The sequence below is a fragment of the Myotis brandtii genome, unplaced genomic scaffold (assembly GCF_000412655.1).
Source record: "Myotis brandtii unplaced genomic scaffold, ASM41265v1 scaffold38, whole genome shotgun sequence".
Lineage (NCBI taxonomy): Eukaryota > Metazoa > Chordata > Mammalia > Chiroptera > Vespertilionidae > Myotis > Myotis brandtii.
Window position 1 is genome coordinate 4707816 of NW_005364596.1, and position 18576 is coordinate 4726391.

At 36.4% G+C, this 18576-nt stretch overlaps 1 protein-coding gene across 1 annotated transcript in view; it reads left to right on the forward strand.

Moving 5' to 3' along the window:
* Positions 1–18576, forward strand: part of TBCK (TBC1 domain containing kinase) — a 178533-nt gene that overhangs the window by 98703 nt on the left and 61254 nt on the right. The window contains exons 20-21 of the mRNA XM_005872443.2: positions 14491–14527; positions 15503–15664. Coding sequence (XP_005872505.1) covers positions 14491–14527; positions 15503–15664 — 199 coding nt within the window. The remainder of the gene's footprint in view (positions 1–14490; positions 14528–15502; positions 15665–18576) is intronic.

The window sequence follows — 18576 nt, forward strand, 5'->3', positions numbered from 1 at the left end:
CCCCGGGAGCAGGCCTAAGCCCGCAGGTCCTTATCTCCTGAGGGTTCCCAGACTGCAAGAGGGCCCAGGCCGGGCTGGGGGGCCCCCCCCCCCCCCCCCAAGTGCACAAATTTTTATGCACCGGGCCTCTAGTAATTTAATAATTTTGATAGAATATCATTGTTCTATTCATGCTTCCCTCTCTGCTATGATCCCCTCCTATAATTACTGGGACATTTTTGTATAAATTCTTATAAAATGGTATTCTCTTCAATACCATTATTATTATGAAAGTAATATTGATTTTAATATGTAGTATGATTTGTCTTAAGAGACATTACTAAGTCATGCGGGATGGGAGAATGTGGCAAATGCTGTGCTTTCCTGTGCCCCAGCCATTGATTCTCTGTAGCAGTCCCTTAATCACTGTAACAATGAAATGCTTACACTTATTTCTGAAATATGACTCTACATGTATTTCCAAACACCCTAAAGGGAATGGTTCCATCACTATTGAGAATTCTAGAATAAACAAAGAGAAATGAAGGGACAGAGTGTATATCTTAGTTGGAGAAAATTCCCTTTTCTGCAACTATTTTCTTGTCAGAGAGAATGGGCAAATGAAAGGTAGTTAACAAAGAACATTAAATTGGTGATAGGAAGATTGTTTTTGAAATCTTTTATCCTAATTTTTGTTGTTTTGTTGTGTTTAGTTGTCCTGTTTCTTATCTGTAGATAATATGAAAATGTTAAAACTATTTTTAAATTTAACTTTGAAAACAGACTTGAAGTTGGTTTGGGGGAGGATTTGATATTTTAAATATAGAGATTGTTGACAATTAGTAGTAGTGTAAGGAGTGTGATAAAATGGTGAATTTTTCTAACATTTTTCTTACTCTTGTAATCACTCATTTTTAGTTGCATTTTATTCGTTTATATGTGCAGTGTTTCTTCCCCCCCTCCCTCCCCCCGGAATTATTATTTTCATTGCTTTATATTTAAAATAATTGTTTAGGGGACTTTTCTGTACCTCTAACAATACAAATGATTCATTAAGGGAAAGGGTAATACAATCCCAAACTGAGTTTCTTGCTCAATAACTAATCCCCTCAAAGTAAGCCTTCATTAGTCTTCCATCATTGAAATGCAGGCTCCCATTGCAGGAGAGATTGTGATTTCTGGCTTCTTTCCATTTCACAGAGCTCTGAGCGCTGAGCACTGCTGAAGCCTGAATAGTTAGGGATATTGTGCACTGATGTGATGCTTAGATTTTATATGTCATGGTAGTTATGTGATTTACATATAAATATGGTGAATAATCTATATTTGGCAAAGTTGAGACCAGGGTGATTTTTATCATTTTTGTCTTGGTGTATGTTTCTGCCTCTGAAAATATACCAGGCCTTTGAGATGAGAAGAGGAAAGTACGCTTTTTCATTTTTAAAGAAACTGTTTTCCTGAAATGCTATGAATAGCATTAAACTTGTAAATTTTGAAAAGTTGTCAGTGGCCCTTAAGAGAAATGATAAGGGCTATATCTCAGTATTCTATGTGCTTTTGAACTGATTATCATTCCTAAAGATAAAGCGAATAAATTCAATGGTAAGCAGATTGGCTGGCAAAATCATTTTTACTTAACTGCAATCTTTTTTTAAAATATATTTTTATTGATTTCATAGAGGAAGGAAGAGGGAGAGATAGAAACATCAGTGATGAGAGAGAATCTCCTGCATACCCCCTTCTGGGGATCGAGCCTGCAACCCGGGCATGTGGCCTTAACTGGAATCGAACCCAGGACCTTTCAGCCCATAGGCCGATGCTCTATCCACTGAGCCAAACCAGTATAGGCCTATGCTCTATCCACTGAGCCAAACCAGTTAGGGCTTAACTGCAATCTTATGGATGTCTATGCTACTACTGACATTCTCCTTCTTTAAAAGCTGACCACTGTCATTTTCAAAGTTATATTCAGCTGAGCCTGTGCTAACAGACAATGTGAAAGGATTGCTCAGAAATATTTTTGTACTTAGTGTTTGTTTTCTTTACTCATTTCTTCCTTTATTCCTGGCCTTCATGTTACTGTTATATAAAGAAATTTTACATTTTAAACTACTGACAATGAGCTTTTTAGATGTGGTTACAGGATAAATTAGGAAAGTGCACCTTTTTTAGAATCTTTCATAACAAGAGTCCCTACTAATCTGTCTTACCTCATCTGAAGAGTGCCAGGATGTGTCCTTTTGTCTGGCTGCTGCTAGGGTGACCCTGACAGTAGTCCTAAACCTATTCTACTAACCTTGGATACTTCAAGGCCCTTGAATATGTATGACTTGTTGAGCTCTCTTTCTTACAATAGATCTTTCAACTATAAAACATTTGTATAATATTTTAAAAAATCACATTCATTAATATCACCACTGATCTCATCCAAAAAGTCATTAAGTTTTGGGAGGCTGCAAGCTCAGAGTGGCAGATACAAGTTTTCTAAAATTTCAATCTTTATCTAACAGCTAGAAATTTCTCTTAAAGTAACAGGCTTACTTCATTTTTTTAGAAATGTCTGCCAAATATCCCAACTGCCCTCCCCTGCCTGCCCTTCCCTGCAATGGGAGCCTGCATTTCAGTGATGGAAGACTAATTATTTATATGTTATTCTTTCAAATAAAAAATGCTATTTTTTCTTAAAAGTACCTATACTGATTCACAGCTCAAACAATTGTCCAGGTGCTATTTCTCAAGAAAACCATTGTGCTTCATTCATATACAGCACAGGTGCTTTATGCACACTTCACACTTTGTCTCATGAGACATTAAAAAGATGGTAATTACATGAATACTTTTTACTTCTTCACAAGGATATGACTATTATACTTTAGTGCTGCTACCTTGATTTGTGGTAAGGTGCCAGCAGTTTTATCCACTAGAGATTTTGCACCATTAGCTCAAATATTAATACAGTAAAAAAAGAGCGAAAAAATCTTAGTATTTTTACTAAGGTAGCTTTTAGTTCATGGACTCCTGAAGAGTCCCAGAGGATCTCTAGGGATCTGTGAGTCGGATTTGAGAAAGCAGATATAGAGAGTTAGTACTCAGATGCTGGTGTCCAATGAGCGAGAATTCCAATCCTCACATGTCAACTTACTAGGCTAAATACTTAAGTTAGTTTCTCTTATGCACAGTCCTCTTATTCTTAGTATTTATTATAATAAATCCTACCTCATAGTATTATTGTGATGATTAAATGAGATAGTACATATAACCTGTTCAATAGAGTTCCAGGTACACAGTGAGTGTTAACAATTAACCATTATTGGGTGTTGTTTTACTTATTAGCATCTGATAATGTTGCACTACTTCTTTGGTTATATTAGTACTAGAAGCCCAGTGCACGAAATTTGTGCACGGGGCGGGGGGCTGTCCCTCAGCCTGGCCTGCACCCTCTCCAATCTGGGACCCCTTGGCTCCTAAGCACTTGCCTGCCTGCCTGTCTGCCTGCCTGATTGCCCCTAACCGCTTCTGCCTGCCAGGCTGATCGCCCCCAACTGCCCTCCCCTGCCGGCCTGGTTACCCCCAACTGCCCTCCCCTGCCAGCCTGATGGCCCCCAACTGCCCTCCCCTGCCACCCTGATGGCCCCTAACTGCCATCCCCTCCCGGCCTGATTGCCCCCAACTGCCCTCCCCTGCCAGCCTGATGGCCCCCAACTGCCCTCCCCTGCCACCCTGATGGCCCCTAACTGCCATCCCCTCCCGGCCTCCCCCAACTGCCCTACCCTGCCAGCCTGATGGCCCCCAACTGCCCTACCCTGCAGGCCATCTTGTGGTGACCATCGTGTGACGATGTGAGGGCAGCCATCTTGTGACAACATTGCACGAGGATGTCGCGTGACACCACCTAGGCTTTTATTATAAAGGATGATTTACATTTAGGAAAACATGATATCACAGGCTATAATAGATATCTTATTTTGCTGCCTCAGTTAATGAATACTTTGCCAGAGGAGACATGATACTAATAACAATAAAGACTTTCTTGTTTGTCAGAATTGGTGACATTGCCACTCACCACTTTAAATTTTAAACTTTTTTATTTGCTTGTTTTTAAGGTACTTTTCTATCTCCTAGAAAGTTACATCTCTTATAGTCTTTTATGCAAAGTTAATCAATTTTGTTAGAAATTTTTGGAAAGTTTTTATTGTACTCAATGAGATAATTCAAAGGTACTTTGGAAGTGTAATTAATCCTTCCCAAGAATGATTGTGTGGATCTCAAAACCATTAAATGATCCAAGTGATTTTATTATTAACTAGAGGCCCGTTGCACGAAGAGATTCGTGCAATAGCCTTCCCTTCCCTTAGCTGCCGGCACAGGTTTTCCTCCAGCCCCCGGGACCCTGGCCTTCGCTCCGTCCGGAGCCTTCAGTCTTCGCAGCTCCGGACGAAGCCTTCAGTCTTCGCTCCACCACTTCGCCCCTATGTATGCAAATTAACCGCCATCTTTGTTGGGTTAATTTGCACACTCTTCTGATTGGCTGGTGAGCGTAGCGGAGGGACAGTTAATTTACATATTTTTCTATTATTAGGTAAGATTTCTATTTTATAGGGTTTTTTTATTCAAAATTGCAAACCTTGGTAAAAATAAAAAAGAAATAAATATTTATGAGTTAACTTATTTTAAAAATATTTTCAGTATTAAGGAAATAATTACTTGCAAAAGATGTAACTATTATAACCTTTGATATAAAGAAAAAGAAAACCATTTACCTTCTGGGTCCAATGGACCTTTTAAATTATTTTTTATATTTAAGTCATTTTTTAAAATAATTTGTAGAAGTAGGACAAAGGCATTGTAAAAATAATGTACTTAAAATTTTTAGTAAGAATTTCAGCCCTAGCCGGTTTGGCTCAGTGTATAGAGCATCGGCCTGTGGACTGAAGTGTCCCAGGTTTGATTCCGGTCAAGGGCACATGCCCGGGTTGCAGACTCATCAATGATTCTCTCTCATCATTAATGTTCTGTCTCTCTTTCTGTCTCCTTTCCTCTCTGAAGTCAATAAAAATATATTTTAAAAGAATTTCAACATAGCAAACCCAAAATTTTATTCCATATATTCCTGTTTTTGAAAATATATGTATGTGAGGTGTGCAGTATCCTTTGATACTGTTCATCTGTCATGCATAAACCTGGAGCATATCCATCATGTAAAGCCTGATCCAGATTTCAAATACACACCTAATAGATTTGGCTTTTTGTGGTTCTTCTTATACTTACATGGTCAAAGGATAATTATCAAAACAAAACATTTACAGGGCTCATAACTTAGTTGAAATTGGCCTTTTTCTCTCATACGTATAAAATATTTTCATTTTTAGATTTAGGTACACAAATTTAGAATGATAAATCTAATGATTTGTTTTTGTTTTTATTCATCTGTTTTCTTCTAATCACTTTGTAAACACACCTACCTTTGGCATTTGTCCACTTGAATTGTATCACATTTTGTTGCAGAAATCTCATTTCAAAATTACTCTCACACATCTGTTTAGCAAAATAGGATGGTTCAGGTTTATCTTCCAAAATATTGTGTGATGAGGTCTTTCCCATTGAATTTTAAATTTGTTTACTTTGTTTCTTGTGTTTGAGGAAATTCATCTAAGATACCATCATCTGAGCATTCACACTCTGAAATGTCACTAATATTACCAGCATTACCATTTCACTAGACTCTAGATTACTACTACCAATCTTCTGATTGATCTAATAATTGGGAAACATCCTCTGTCAATGTTCTTCTTTTTTCTAGTAGTGGTGGAAAATGAAAAATTCTGAATTCTCAACTGTGTATATTAAAATCTTTAAAAGAAAAAAAATAGACAATAATGGTGTCTTCACTTATCTTTTGTATCTTTTTGAAAGATGATGTAATACTTTGGATAGCACAATAAGAAAAATAAAAGGTGGTATAATAGTGATTTATTTTTAACAATATACGATCCTTCTGTGCAATTCTATCATTATTCTACTTTTATTATTTTAATCTTCTTTAGCATAGTTGGAAATAATTGAATATGTAGTTAGAGAACAGTAATAGTCAAATATTCACAAAATAAAGGATCTTACAGAATTTGTAAAGTAGAAGAAAAAAATTTTATGTAAGAATATTTGTAATTTTCTGAACTCACAGTAGCTGAAATGGAATTGAGGGATGTTGATTCTGAGAGCCAGCAGGACTGTGAATAATTTAGCCTCCTTAGGCTATGCCTACCTTTAAATGTGTTTACCTCAACCTGTAAAATAATATCTACAATTCCCAGTGTTGAGGATTCCCTTTTTTTTTTAACCTTCCACTACCACCCACCTTTTTCTAACAAAGCTTGTGTATCTTTTGTGAGATGGCTACATGAAGCTATCTCAGAACTTTAGGGTGTTAAAATACTTCTAATTACAGAAACTTCTGAATTGTTATTAAGAATGATAATTGTAATTTCTATACTGATGTCATATGCCATATCCTCTGCCAGGTGTTTCAGATCCAATTAGCTAATCTTCACAACTATCCTAAATGTTCAAAGAGATATGTAACTATAAGATCACAATTTCCAGAGCTTCAAAGTTTCAAGAAAATATATGATGGTCTCTACTGCTTTGAAAACTTGTGAGCTTTTAGGCATCCTTTTCTTGACTGGCTAGACGTACATTTCCCTAATGCAGGGAATTATTGCAAGGCATCAAACTAATGATCAATATGTGGCTTATAGTAATTTAAATATAAAAATATTTCTGATGAGGTAAACATAAAATATAGTATGCTCATAAGAAGGTAGATTATAAGGACCTCCCCTTTTTAATAATTTTGTAATATTTTGTATAGAAAGAACATGTAATGTTTGTGAATAAAAAACCATTTGACAAAAGATTCAGAGTTTATAAGAAATATTTTCTTTCTAAATCTTTCATTCTTATACATTTATAAGTTTTTGAGCCACAATTTTCTGCTCTTCAAAATCAAATTAATGAGGCCCCTGCCTTTTTTCCCCTATGATATTTAAGGTTGTTATATTATCAGCCCACATGGAAAAGACATCATGAAACACTAAATATCATTATTCTTTCTTGATGTTGCTAGGGGGCAGTATTTACTCAGCTGACTCTTTTAGCAGACTAGCAAGAGTATATAATTTCATAATCTAGAGAAAATAGTCAATGCATGTTAGATTTGTTTTCACTGGGTTTCAGTTTTCAACTTGAAATCAGAAAATAGCTAATAACATCTCTAATTTGATAAGACTAATTTTATATATTTTTTGTATTTGCAATAAAAAATTTATTATTTATTTGTTATTTTAAAAATTAAAACCTGAGCCAGCCTAATATTCAATATTACCTTATTTTGCTAGGGGTTTTTGTGTGTATCAGCCTATATTGTGAAGAAATAACTAATATTTTAAGAAATTCTTTAAAATGAAAATATCAGAAAAATAAATAAATAACTAAATAAAATGAAAATATCAGTTAAGATTGCCTAAATCTTAAAAATATAGGGAGGTGGAGATGGCCAGCGAGAGGTCAATGAGGGGAGACATATGTAACACTATATTTAATACTTTAAACAATAAAAAACCCTACATAATAAAAGACTGATATGCAAATTGTCCCCTCAGGAGTTCGACCAACTGGGAGTTTGACCACTCACTATGATGTGCACTGACCACCAGGGGGCAGTGCGGAGTGAAGGAAGGCCCTGACCAGCAGCCTGCAGCCAGGGGAAGGAAGGCCCCAGCCAACAGCAGGCAGTCAGGGGAAGAAAGGCCCCGGCCGGCAACTGAAAGGCCCCAATTGACCCTGATCGCCGACCAGGCCTAGGGACCCTACCCATTCATGAATTTTATGCACCGGGCCTCTAGTTTAAAAATAAAATATCTGACTGTAATTTAGTTGGTAAGAGGTGACTTGTTGCTGAACATCTAGGGGCCCAGTGCATGAATTCGTGTACCTTGAAAGGCGCTGTGGGCCACAAGGCTGGGTGGGCAAAGGGGCAGATCTCAGCCCATCTTTTGCACCCCTGCCCAGCCCCTCCTGCCACGTCCCCCAATCCCCTGTCTTCTGGCAACCCCGCTTCCACCACTCCCACATGTTGACGGCACGAAGCGATTGGGGCCAGCACCAGCAGCAGGTGCGAGTGGGGCTGGCACGGTCAGCAGGTGCAAGTGGCAGCTGCTGGCCCGATTGCCCCTCAGAAGCAGGGGGAAGTGTAGAAGCCCTCAGGGGCGATCAGGGCCGGCAGCCACCACTTGCACCTGCTGACAGCGCCAAGCGAGCAGGGCTGGCACCAGCAGCAGGGGCGAGTGCTGGGCAGGACCATGGCATGCGAGAGCAAAGAATTTTCAATAACCACCAGAGGCCCACCCTGATGACAGCGACTGGTGCCCCACCTTGATCTGGCGCCCCCGCTCACCTGCTCCACCATCCCACTGCGGCCAACGCCTGCCATGCTCCGCACTCTGCTGCCAATGCCCACCATGTTCCGCACATGCCCCCTGGTGGTCAGCACACATCATAGCAACTGGTTGTTCGGTTGTTCAGTTGTTCCACCGTTCGGTCTATTTGCATATTAGCCTTTTATTACATAGGATATTTAAGAAATTAATTCAACTTGAATTATTTTCAAATATCAAATATGCTTCATTTTACTTTTTTTATTATTTATTGATGAGAGAGAGAAACATGGATTTGTTACTTTTCAAATATCAAATATGCTTCATTTTACTTTTTTAATTATTTATTGATGAGAGAGAGAAACATGGATTTGTTCCACTTATGTATGCATTCATTGATTGATTCTTGTATATGCCCTGATTGGGGATCAAACCCTCAACCTTGGTGTATTGGGATGACACTCTAACTAATAACCAATTGACCTACCCAGCCAGAACCTCATTTCTCTTACTATTAATAATTCTTTTTATAATTGTTGTCAAAATATAGGTATATAATTTAAAATTTCAAGTTTGTTTTTTTCAATACTTTTGACTACTTAACATAAAGGTTTTATTAAATGTGTTGACCAAGGGAGATTTGCTGATTTTCTCATTATTTGATATTTATTGAAAATTCCTTAAGAAAATGTATAATTTCATGATTATTTGGAACTTTTAATTTACCCTTTTGATTATCTTTATTATATATTTCATTCATTCTTTCAACAAATATTTGAGTGTCTATTATGTATGTGCCAGGCATTTCCCTATACCCCCAGGTACATCAGTGAAAAAAACATACATAATCTCTACCCTCATAACCTAGTGGGTTCAGACAATAAAGAAGATAAATATACTATGTGATATGTTAGATAGTGGTAAGTTTAAAGAGAGGGGGGAATAAACTAAAACAGAGACATGGATATTAGTACTCACATGGAGGAATTGAATTTTAAGTATGGTAGCCTAGGAAAATCTCACATAAAAGGTGACTTTTCAATAAATGCCTTAAGGAACTGAAGAAAAGAGTAGTTCATGCAAAAGCAGCAGCAAGTGCTACAGCCCTGGCATGGAAGCATGCCAGGGACATGGAAGGAGCAGCCAGGAGACTGTGTGAGTGGAGCCCAGTGAACGAGGAGGTGAGGTCAAAGATGTAATTGGAGGGCCAGATTACATAGAGTCTTATAGGTCAGAGTTAGGACTTTTGCTTTTATTGTCAGTGGCAGAAAGCCACTGGACACCATTGAGCAGAGGAGTGGCATGTTCTGATCTAAACACTTTAATCAGGTCATTGAGGCTGCTATGGTCAGAGAAGCCTAAGGAGAGCAAGGATGGAATCTAGAGGACTGCTTATGGGCTAATGTCAGTAATCTAAGCAAGAGATGATAGTGGCTTAAATCAGGAAATTGGGAGTCAGGGTGGTAGGAACTTTTCATATTCTGGATATATTTTGAAGGTAGAGCCCACATAACTGCTGATGACAAATGTACAATGTAGGAGAAAGAAGAGTCAAGAATGATTCCAGAATTTTTTTGCCTGAGCAATTGGAAGAATAAAGTTGCTCTTACCTGAAATTTATAAGACTGTATTTGAAGGCACAGATTATGGAAAATGTGCACGGAGCTTAGTTTGGGATATGATCTGTTCTGTTAGGCATACAAATAGAGATGTCAAGTAGGCATTTGGACACATGAATTTGTAGTTCAGGGGAGAAATTGGGATGGAGCTATTAAAACGGGAGTTCTCACACTGTATGTAATCATTTGGAGAAAAAGAGAAAAGGTCCAAGCACTGAACATGGGCACACCAATATTTGTCAGGGAGATGAAGAGGAGCCAACAAACGAGATGGAGAAGAAGCAGTCAGGTAAGAAGAAAACTGAAAACTAGATGAATGTGATGTCTTGGAAGCAGACTTGGCGGTGGCAGGGGAAGGGGGGGTGGGGTGAGGAGATGAGGGTAGTCAACGTGTCAAACTGCTGAAACTGGCCATTAGATTTGGCTAATCTTTCATGTACAAGAGTAGTTTTGGTGGTGAGGTGGAGGCAAGAACGTAATTGGAATGGACTGAGAGAATATTTAAGGAGCAACTACTGCTCTTAATGAAGTGCAAGCACCTTTCAGGCTAGAATTATGCTTTGTTCACTGCTATATCCTATCAGTTAGTCAGAGAGTGTGAATTCTCCCTTACCCTGACTTTTGTTCTACATAGATCTTCAGCAGATTGCATAGGCCCGCTCACATTAGAGAGGACAATCTGTTTTACTCAGTCTACTGACTCACATGTTGTCTTTTTCCAGAAACACCCTCACAGACACACCCAGGATAATGTTTAGCTAAATATCTGGGCACCCAGTGACCCAGTCAGGTTGACATAAAATTAACCATCCCAGAACCATGTGATTATTGATGTTGCTTTCTTTAAATCCACCATTTGGCTATTTTTATTATTTGTTCATCAGTTCTTTGTTCTCATTTTCCATTTTCTCTGCCTTCTTTGGATTAGTTGGATTTTTTTTTTCTGTGATTCTGTTTATCTCCTTTGTTGGCATATTAGCTGTAACTCTTTGTTGTGTTTTCTTATTGGTTTCTTTAGGATTTACACAGTGGTCCTCAAACAGGGGCAGTTTTGCCTCCCCAGGGATTATTGGCAATGTCTGTAGACATTTTTGACAAAACCGCGCAAGTGCTACTGGCATCTAGTAGGTAGAGGCTGGGTTACTGCAAAAATCTTAAAATGCAAAGTACAATGACCCCACTCCTTGACTAGAAAGTTTTCTAACCCAAAATGTGAATAGTGGTGAGGTTAAAAAATTCTAGTCTATATTATACTTCTTTAACTTACAACAGTCTGCTTTCAAGTAATATTACACCATTTCACATTTAGTGTAAATACAACAGTTGTCCTGGCATTTGTGGTGTTATCCTACATTTTATTTCTGCATATGTTATAAGCCCCACAATAAATTGTTTTTGCTTTAAGGAATCAATTATTTTTAAATATTTTTAAAATAAAAGTATTTTGTATTTAACCCCATATTTATAATTGCTGAATCTCTTCATTCTTCTATGTAGATCCAGATTTTTATCTCATATCATTTCTTTCTGCCTGAAGTACTCTTTCTTCAGCATTTCTAGTAGTGCAGAACTGCTGGTGATGAATTCTTTCCGTTTATGAGTAGGAACCTTTATTTTACCTTTGTCTCTGAAAGATATTTTGCTGGGCATACAATTTGAAGTTGATAGGTTTTCAAGTCTTTAATACTTTAAAAATTTTGCTCCACTGCCATTTATTATGCACTGTTTTCAAAAACAATGAAAAGCATTCTTCTTATTGATGTCTTTTTCCCTCTGGCTAAATTGTAAGGTTTTTTTCTTTACCACTGATTTTGAGAAATTTGAGTATGAGACTTGCTGTAGTTTTATTCATGTTTCTTGTGTTTCAGGTTTTTGAAATTTGGGATCTATTAGTGTATGGTTTTCCCCCATAAAATTCTAAAAATATTCAGCTATTATTTCCTCAAACATGCTTTTTGTTCCCTTTCCTGTCTTCTCTCCTTTGTAGTCTCCAAAGAGGCTCATTGATGCACAGGATGTGTGGTTTTTTCCTCCTCTTTGTTTTATTGCTTTGTTCTATTGCTTTGTCTTCGAGTTCACTAATTTTTCTTCTGAGATGTCTGATCTGCTATTAATCCCATTCAGTGTATTTTTTTTAAAATCTCAAACATTATATTTTTCATCTCTAGAATTTTGACTTATTTCTTTTTTTGTACCTGCTATGTCTCTACTTACTATGTCCAATCATTCTTTAGTTCTTTGAATAAATGGAATACAGATATAGAAAGTATTTTAATGTTGTTGCCTACAATTGCATATATCTAATAATAAAAGGGTAATATGCTAATTAGACCGGACAGCCAAACGACCTTCCGGACGTCCTTGCAGATGAAGCCGTGGAGGCGGGGGCTGAGGCAGAGGCAGTTAGGTGCAATCAGGCAGGCAGGCAGAGTGGTTAGGGGCGATCAGGCAGGCAAGCAGAGGCAGTTAGGGGCTATCAGACAGGCAAGCAGGCGAGTGGTTAGGAGCCAGCAGTCCCGGATTGGGAGAGGGTGCAGGCTGACTGAGGGACCCCCCCCCCCCCCATGCAGGAATTTCATCCAGATTGGGAGAGGGTGCAGGCTGGCTGAGGGACACTCCCCCCGCCACCCCCCCGCAACAGGAATTTCATGCACCAGGCCTCTAGTATATATTAGTGTGTGTATATATATATATATATATACAGTTCTGTGTTCATTTTGATTAAATGATTTTGGTCCTCATTATAAAACATTTTTCCTGCTGCTTTGCATTACTTTTTTTAGTCATTGTGAATTTTACTTTGTTGGGTATTAGATATTTTTATGTTATTGTAAATGTTCTTGAGCTTTATTTTGAGGTGCAGTTAAATAACATTTAAACAGTATGATTCTTTCCAGGCTTGCTTTTAAAGTTTATTAAGTGAGACCAGGGTAGCATAATTTGGGAGCATAATTTTCCCCATTACTAAGTCAATACCCTGACACCTTGTATTACAGGGTTTTGTTGTTTTATTTTTTGGTTTTTTATCCTGGCTGGTGATAAACTGAACTATTCCTGGCTCTATGTGAGGCTGGCGAGTTTGCCCTCTCAGTCTTTCAAGTGGTTCCTTCCCTGCTTTGTGTAGTTTCCTCAAATGCATGCCCTCTTCAGTTTGTGGGGAAATGGGTTGTTAGCTAGTTGCTAAAGTAATTCAGAAAGACTCCTAATGGCAAACAATTGGCTTTGATCAGAAGGGTAGAGGGAAATGTAATTGATGTCATGTCCTTAAAAGAAATAAAGTTGAATACTAGTGATGTAACTAATTTCTGATTTTTTTTAAACTTAAATTATGCTGAAGAGCTTGAATTTTGTTATATTTTATTGTTTTCTATAATCCATACTGTTTACATTGAAGTCACACATCTTTGTACTCCTCAGTTCTCCCACTTGTGATGTTACTTGAAAGGATTCCTATCTGTTAACGTATAAAAATGATCTAGTGGAGAGCAATGGGCTTTATTTCACATACAGTACTTAGATATCAATGTAGTATGTCATTATATTTATGGTTCTTGACTGGCATTTTGGAAGCATAAATACTCAATTGTGTGCAATACAAAGGCATATTGCAACTGTACTCGTAAATTCATAATTGGTAGGTGGTGAAATATTTATTTAAACTCTATAGGTTGGGTAGAAATCTTTGTTTAATAGGAGCCTATATTGACACAGAAAGTAAAATTAGAGCTTTTTCAGATTTTTTTATAAATCATTATTGATTTTTGATACTTGCTATTGACAAAGAAGATTGTACTCTACTTTTAGAATTAAGAATGATTTCTCACTTTTATAATCTCACAAAATTAATTGAACGTGTGTGTGTTTATGTATTTATTTTTATTCCTAGACAATAAACTTAGGAAAATAAATTTGCCACTCAGCTAAAGGACTAAATTATTTCATTCCTAGATCTTATTACTTTTAGTCTGTTATGAAGCTTCCTATTAATTTAGAAAGTTGTAACAGAAAGCATATGCTTTATAACACCTTTTTATGAGACATTTTGGGTATTTATTAAATATCTCATCGATTCTCAAAGATAGTAAGGGTAACTCAACACTAATGAGGAGGACTTAAATCTCAGGAATATTTTTGTACTACCTGAAAAATACACCGTTGCAATTAGCATGCTAGTGTTCTATTTGGATTAGGCATGGTCTTGAGTGTATCTTTTGATGAAATGAAGGCATTCTGTTGAATAATTTTTAGCATAAGGGCTATATGCAGCATTTGTAATAGATACCATTATTTAATAGAATATACGTGATAATAATTACAATTATCTACATTCTGTTTTATTGTAATTAAGGTAGTAAACCAATATATAGAACTTTCTTTACCATTCAGTTTATTAGTAATCATTCTAATTATCTCTTCTTTATCCATCTGTCCCCATTACCCCTTTTTTTTTCCACTTACAGCTCTACGCCATCCCTTGGTTTCTCACCATGTTTACTCGTAAGTATCATTTCCCTTTCCTTTTGCTATTATGTTAGCTAAAGGATAACTCCATTCCTCTCTAGTATATTTATAGTAGTATCAGCAGATTTAATTACATAGTCATTCATGTGTATTTCTAATGTAATAGAGTCTGGTAGAAAAAAATATTAATTGTTCTGACTGCTGAATATAAAAATGAGTATTGTATTGAATGAAAACCTGTATTACATATTGTGACATTCATAAAATTTATTCCTTCTATTGAAAAAGAAATTAATATTAACTATAGGATTTACATAAAGTTTTGGAAGGCAACTTTTACAACCACATTAGGCTTAAGTTTTTAAAGGTTCTCTAATAATAAATTCTTTTATTTCCTAAACTAGAATTCCTTTAGAAATTAAACAACTTATGTGAGTGTGTGATACTTTTACCAATTACTAATATTAATACAGTGATCATTCTGCTTAAATATACACACATGATAAGTGAAATATAATATTTGAAGTAAATCTATATGCATTGGCCTAGAAAATATCTACAGTATTATTAAATGGAAAAAAAATGTGAAAAATAGAAAATTGCTAATTGGATTTTTTGATGTGAATTTAATAAAGAAAGTATTTAGAGTGCATAATAGAAATTAAATAATATTAAAGTTCAGCTGGTGAATAAACTTATCAGAATAATATAATTATCTGGAAAATTCTAGGAAGAAATATGTTATCTGGGACAACTACACCAACATTCATAATGAAGGTTAGAAAATGTCATGTGTTTGACCAATCTGATTATCAATATTTTAAGATTCCTTAGGAAGCAATACATTTACAAAGCCAAATTAACATTTTATAAAACAATTTGATAGTCATGTTCTTAATAGTTTTAACCATAAGGTAATGGTCATATGTCTAGTTAAGCAGCTTGTTATTGTTTTAATTTTTATTTTGTTTTTTATTGTAATTAATTTATTTATATTTTGTCACTTTACAGATGTTTTTCCACTGCACAAAATTTTTCATCTCTGGGATACCTTGCTACTTGGAAATTCCTCTTTCCCATTCTGTATCGGAGTAGCAATTCTTCAGCAACTGCGGGACCGGCTTTTGGCCAATGGCTTTAATGAGTGCATTCTTCTCTTCTCTGATTTACCAGGTACAGATAGAAATAAATGGAATCACTAAATGAAATTTAATTATAAGATAACGAGTCATTCTTATACCAATTTGCACAAATCATCACTTAAGCCCTCAGAAGCTCTTCTGCTTGAGCCTCGTCCCTCTGTAAGTCTCTCCTTTGAATACTGCCTCTTCCACCGGCCCAGCATTGTAGATACACTCTAGCTCACTCTGGTTTACTTTCATGTCGGTTGTCATCAAAAGGGTACAAGAGCCAAGGGTAATACCCTATTTTCCTTTTTGCTTAGGACAGACCTGTTTGACTTCAGCTGGTAGAGAGTAAATAAAGGCCACTTGGGAAGGTGTTTGAGAATCTCTATGTATACAGAGATGTAAATCATTTGAAACTTGCTTTCTCCTATTGATAGCTTCTTGCTAACAATTTGACAGATTTAGAAAAGGAAACAATGTCCTCTTGGGAGGGCCAACCACACTCTAGGGCAGTGGTTCTCAGCCTTCCTAATGCTGCGGCCCTTTAATACAGTTCCTCATGTTGTGGTGACCCCCAACCATAAAATTATTTTCGTTGCTACTTCATAACTGTAATGTTGCTACTGTTATGAATCGTAATGTAAATATCTGATATGCAGGATGTATTTAGGCGATCCCTGTGAAAGGGTCATTCGACCGCCATAGGGGTCGCGACCCACAGGTTGAGAACTGCTGCTCTAGGGAAACCACGTCCCCTAATGCAGGGTAGTAAGTTAAAGCTATATATTGTGTTTAAGTGAGGAGTTTATAAATTTAGGAGTTGAATGCTTAAGTGTAGAAATGGTTGAAAAGATGAAAGTAACATGGTTACCTAGGATATAACAATCTGTGGAAGAAAAAACTAAACCGAAATGTATTTCAGGTAGAATTCTACTTTATTCAAACAGCATTTTATTGGCTCCAGTCCTTCTGCTGAATTTATTGCTGATCTCTGTATTTTTAGGCAGGCACAAGTGACTGCTGATAATAAACACTTAAAATTACTCAAGAGATAAATTTGCCTAAAAACCAAAGAACAAAAGAAAAGCACATTAAGGTTATATATTTATTAATTACTCTCAAGAGAAATAATAAACCTGCTGCCTTTCCTGATTTTTTTTTATTCTTTAATGCTTATTGCATTTCCTATTTATTTCTCCCTTCATTGTAGACATTAAGCAGCAGAGATGATAGATGCTTAGTAAAATGTGCTAGTAATGGCATGCACATATCATGGATTTGAAAGGCTGAGTGAATTAAAGTAGGAGCCAATAACATATTCTGTCATCTTTTCCCCTTTGAACTACATTACCAAGATTGTGTTTTTAAAATATATCCATTCATTTATTCAACAAATATTCATCGATTTCCTACTAGGAATGTGTGTTTATAATAAGTATATGTGTATGTAAGTCTATAATAATCTTATTTCTGGTTTATCTTTTTTTTTAATTTTTTTTTTTTTACTGACCCAGAGAATTCATGCATAATTATTTAAAGGTGATCCAATGGTATCCTGTAACTGTGGCTGACACTTCTAACTTTGGTTATCTTAATTACATGTGGTACCTTCTAGTTCCAGTAAGTTACTTGCCTGGCTGGTGCATTAGTTCTTTAATTTTTTAGGGAGGGAATTCAGCTTCCCTCTCAGAATTGCTCTGTAGAATCAATAAGATTTGGAATCCAATGGAATGTTAGGTGTGTGGATGTATTCCTATACCCTAACTAAGGTACTGAGTGTGGAGTAAGTTAGGAAATGGGTGAGTGGGCATGGCACTAGGAAAGATAATAAGTTAAGTTTTAGATATGTGCTTAAGATGTTTATGGGACCTAGATTAAGAAGCTGAGGCACTATTAGAGATTTTGAGTGACAAAATGACAAATATAATTTAAAGATTAGTCAGAGACTAAAATTTCCTCTAATATCCTTCTTTTTTGTCTCCCCTGTTATCTTTGGGTTTCCTTAGAGATTTCTTTTTAAATAAGTTCTTTCATTTGTATTACCCTTTATCAAACAGGAGCCCTATTGATATGTAGGTAAACTGTAGGGAAGGGGAAGTGTTTTGTAATCCTCTAATTAGGTCTCAGTCTTTTATCAAGCCTCTGTCTCTGGGTTGTGACCTTCTCAGGTGCTTCTTAGTGTCTGCCCTTTAGATGAGACAGGAAGGCTGGAGGGAGCCAGAGTTGGGTATTTCCCTTTCACTTAGGCTCTGGTAAAATGGTTCCCATGCGTGCAGGCTTTGTTACGGAGAACAAGATGATCTGGGCATATTTGTAAATGCCTCATTTTCCACTTTCTCTAGTGGAAGCAGAAGATTTTTTTTATGATCTTTATGATATTTAAAGCACTTTAAGATATATAGTTGATATATAGTTGTCTAGACATGTATTAAGTTTGACATGTAGCTATTTCCTGTGCTGTTTATTCAATCTAATATTTTCTCCCTTTTAGATAGTGTTCCTCCATCTGTTCACTTTGATTATATTTTCCTTTAAATCCTTGAATGTATTTGTAGTAGTTACTTTAAAGTCCTGTCTGCTATTTCCAATTCTGGATCATCTTTTGGGTCTATTTCTATCAACTTCTGTGTTTCTTCATTGTAAGTCATATTTTTCTGCTTTGCATATCTAGTTATTGTTTATTATATAATGTATATTGATAAAGATACATTGCAAGGAGTCTAGGTTTTATCTTCTTTTAAAGACTGTTAAGTTTTGTTCTGCTAGATAATTAAATAACTGCTGGGTCCTTTTATTTATGTTAATTTGGTTTTAGTCTCTTTTAATTCTCTCTTAATTCATGAATGTGGCATGTCGAGGTTTTTAACTAAATACCCAAGGTGATCAATGGGAAATCTCACTTACTGGACCAGACTCCAACATCTCTCAACAATTACTCATCTTTATGGTCCCTCAGCA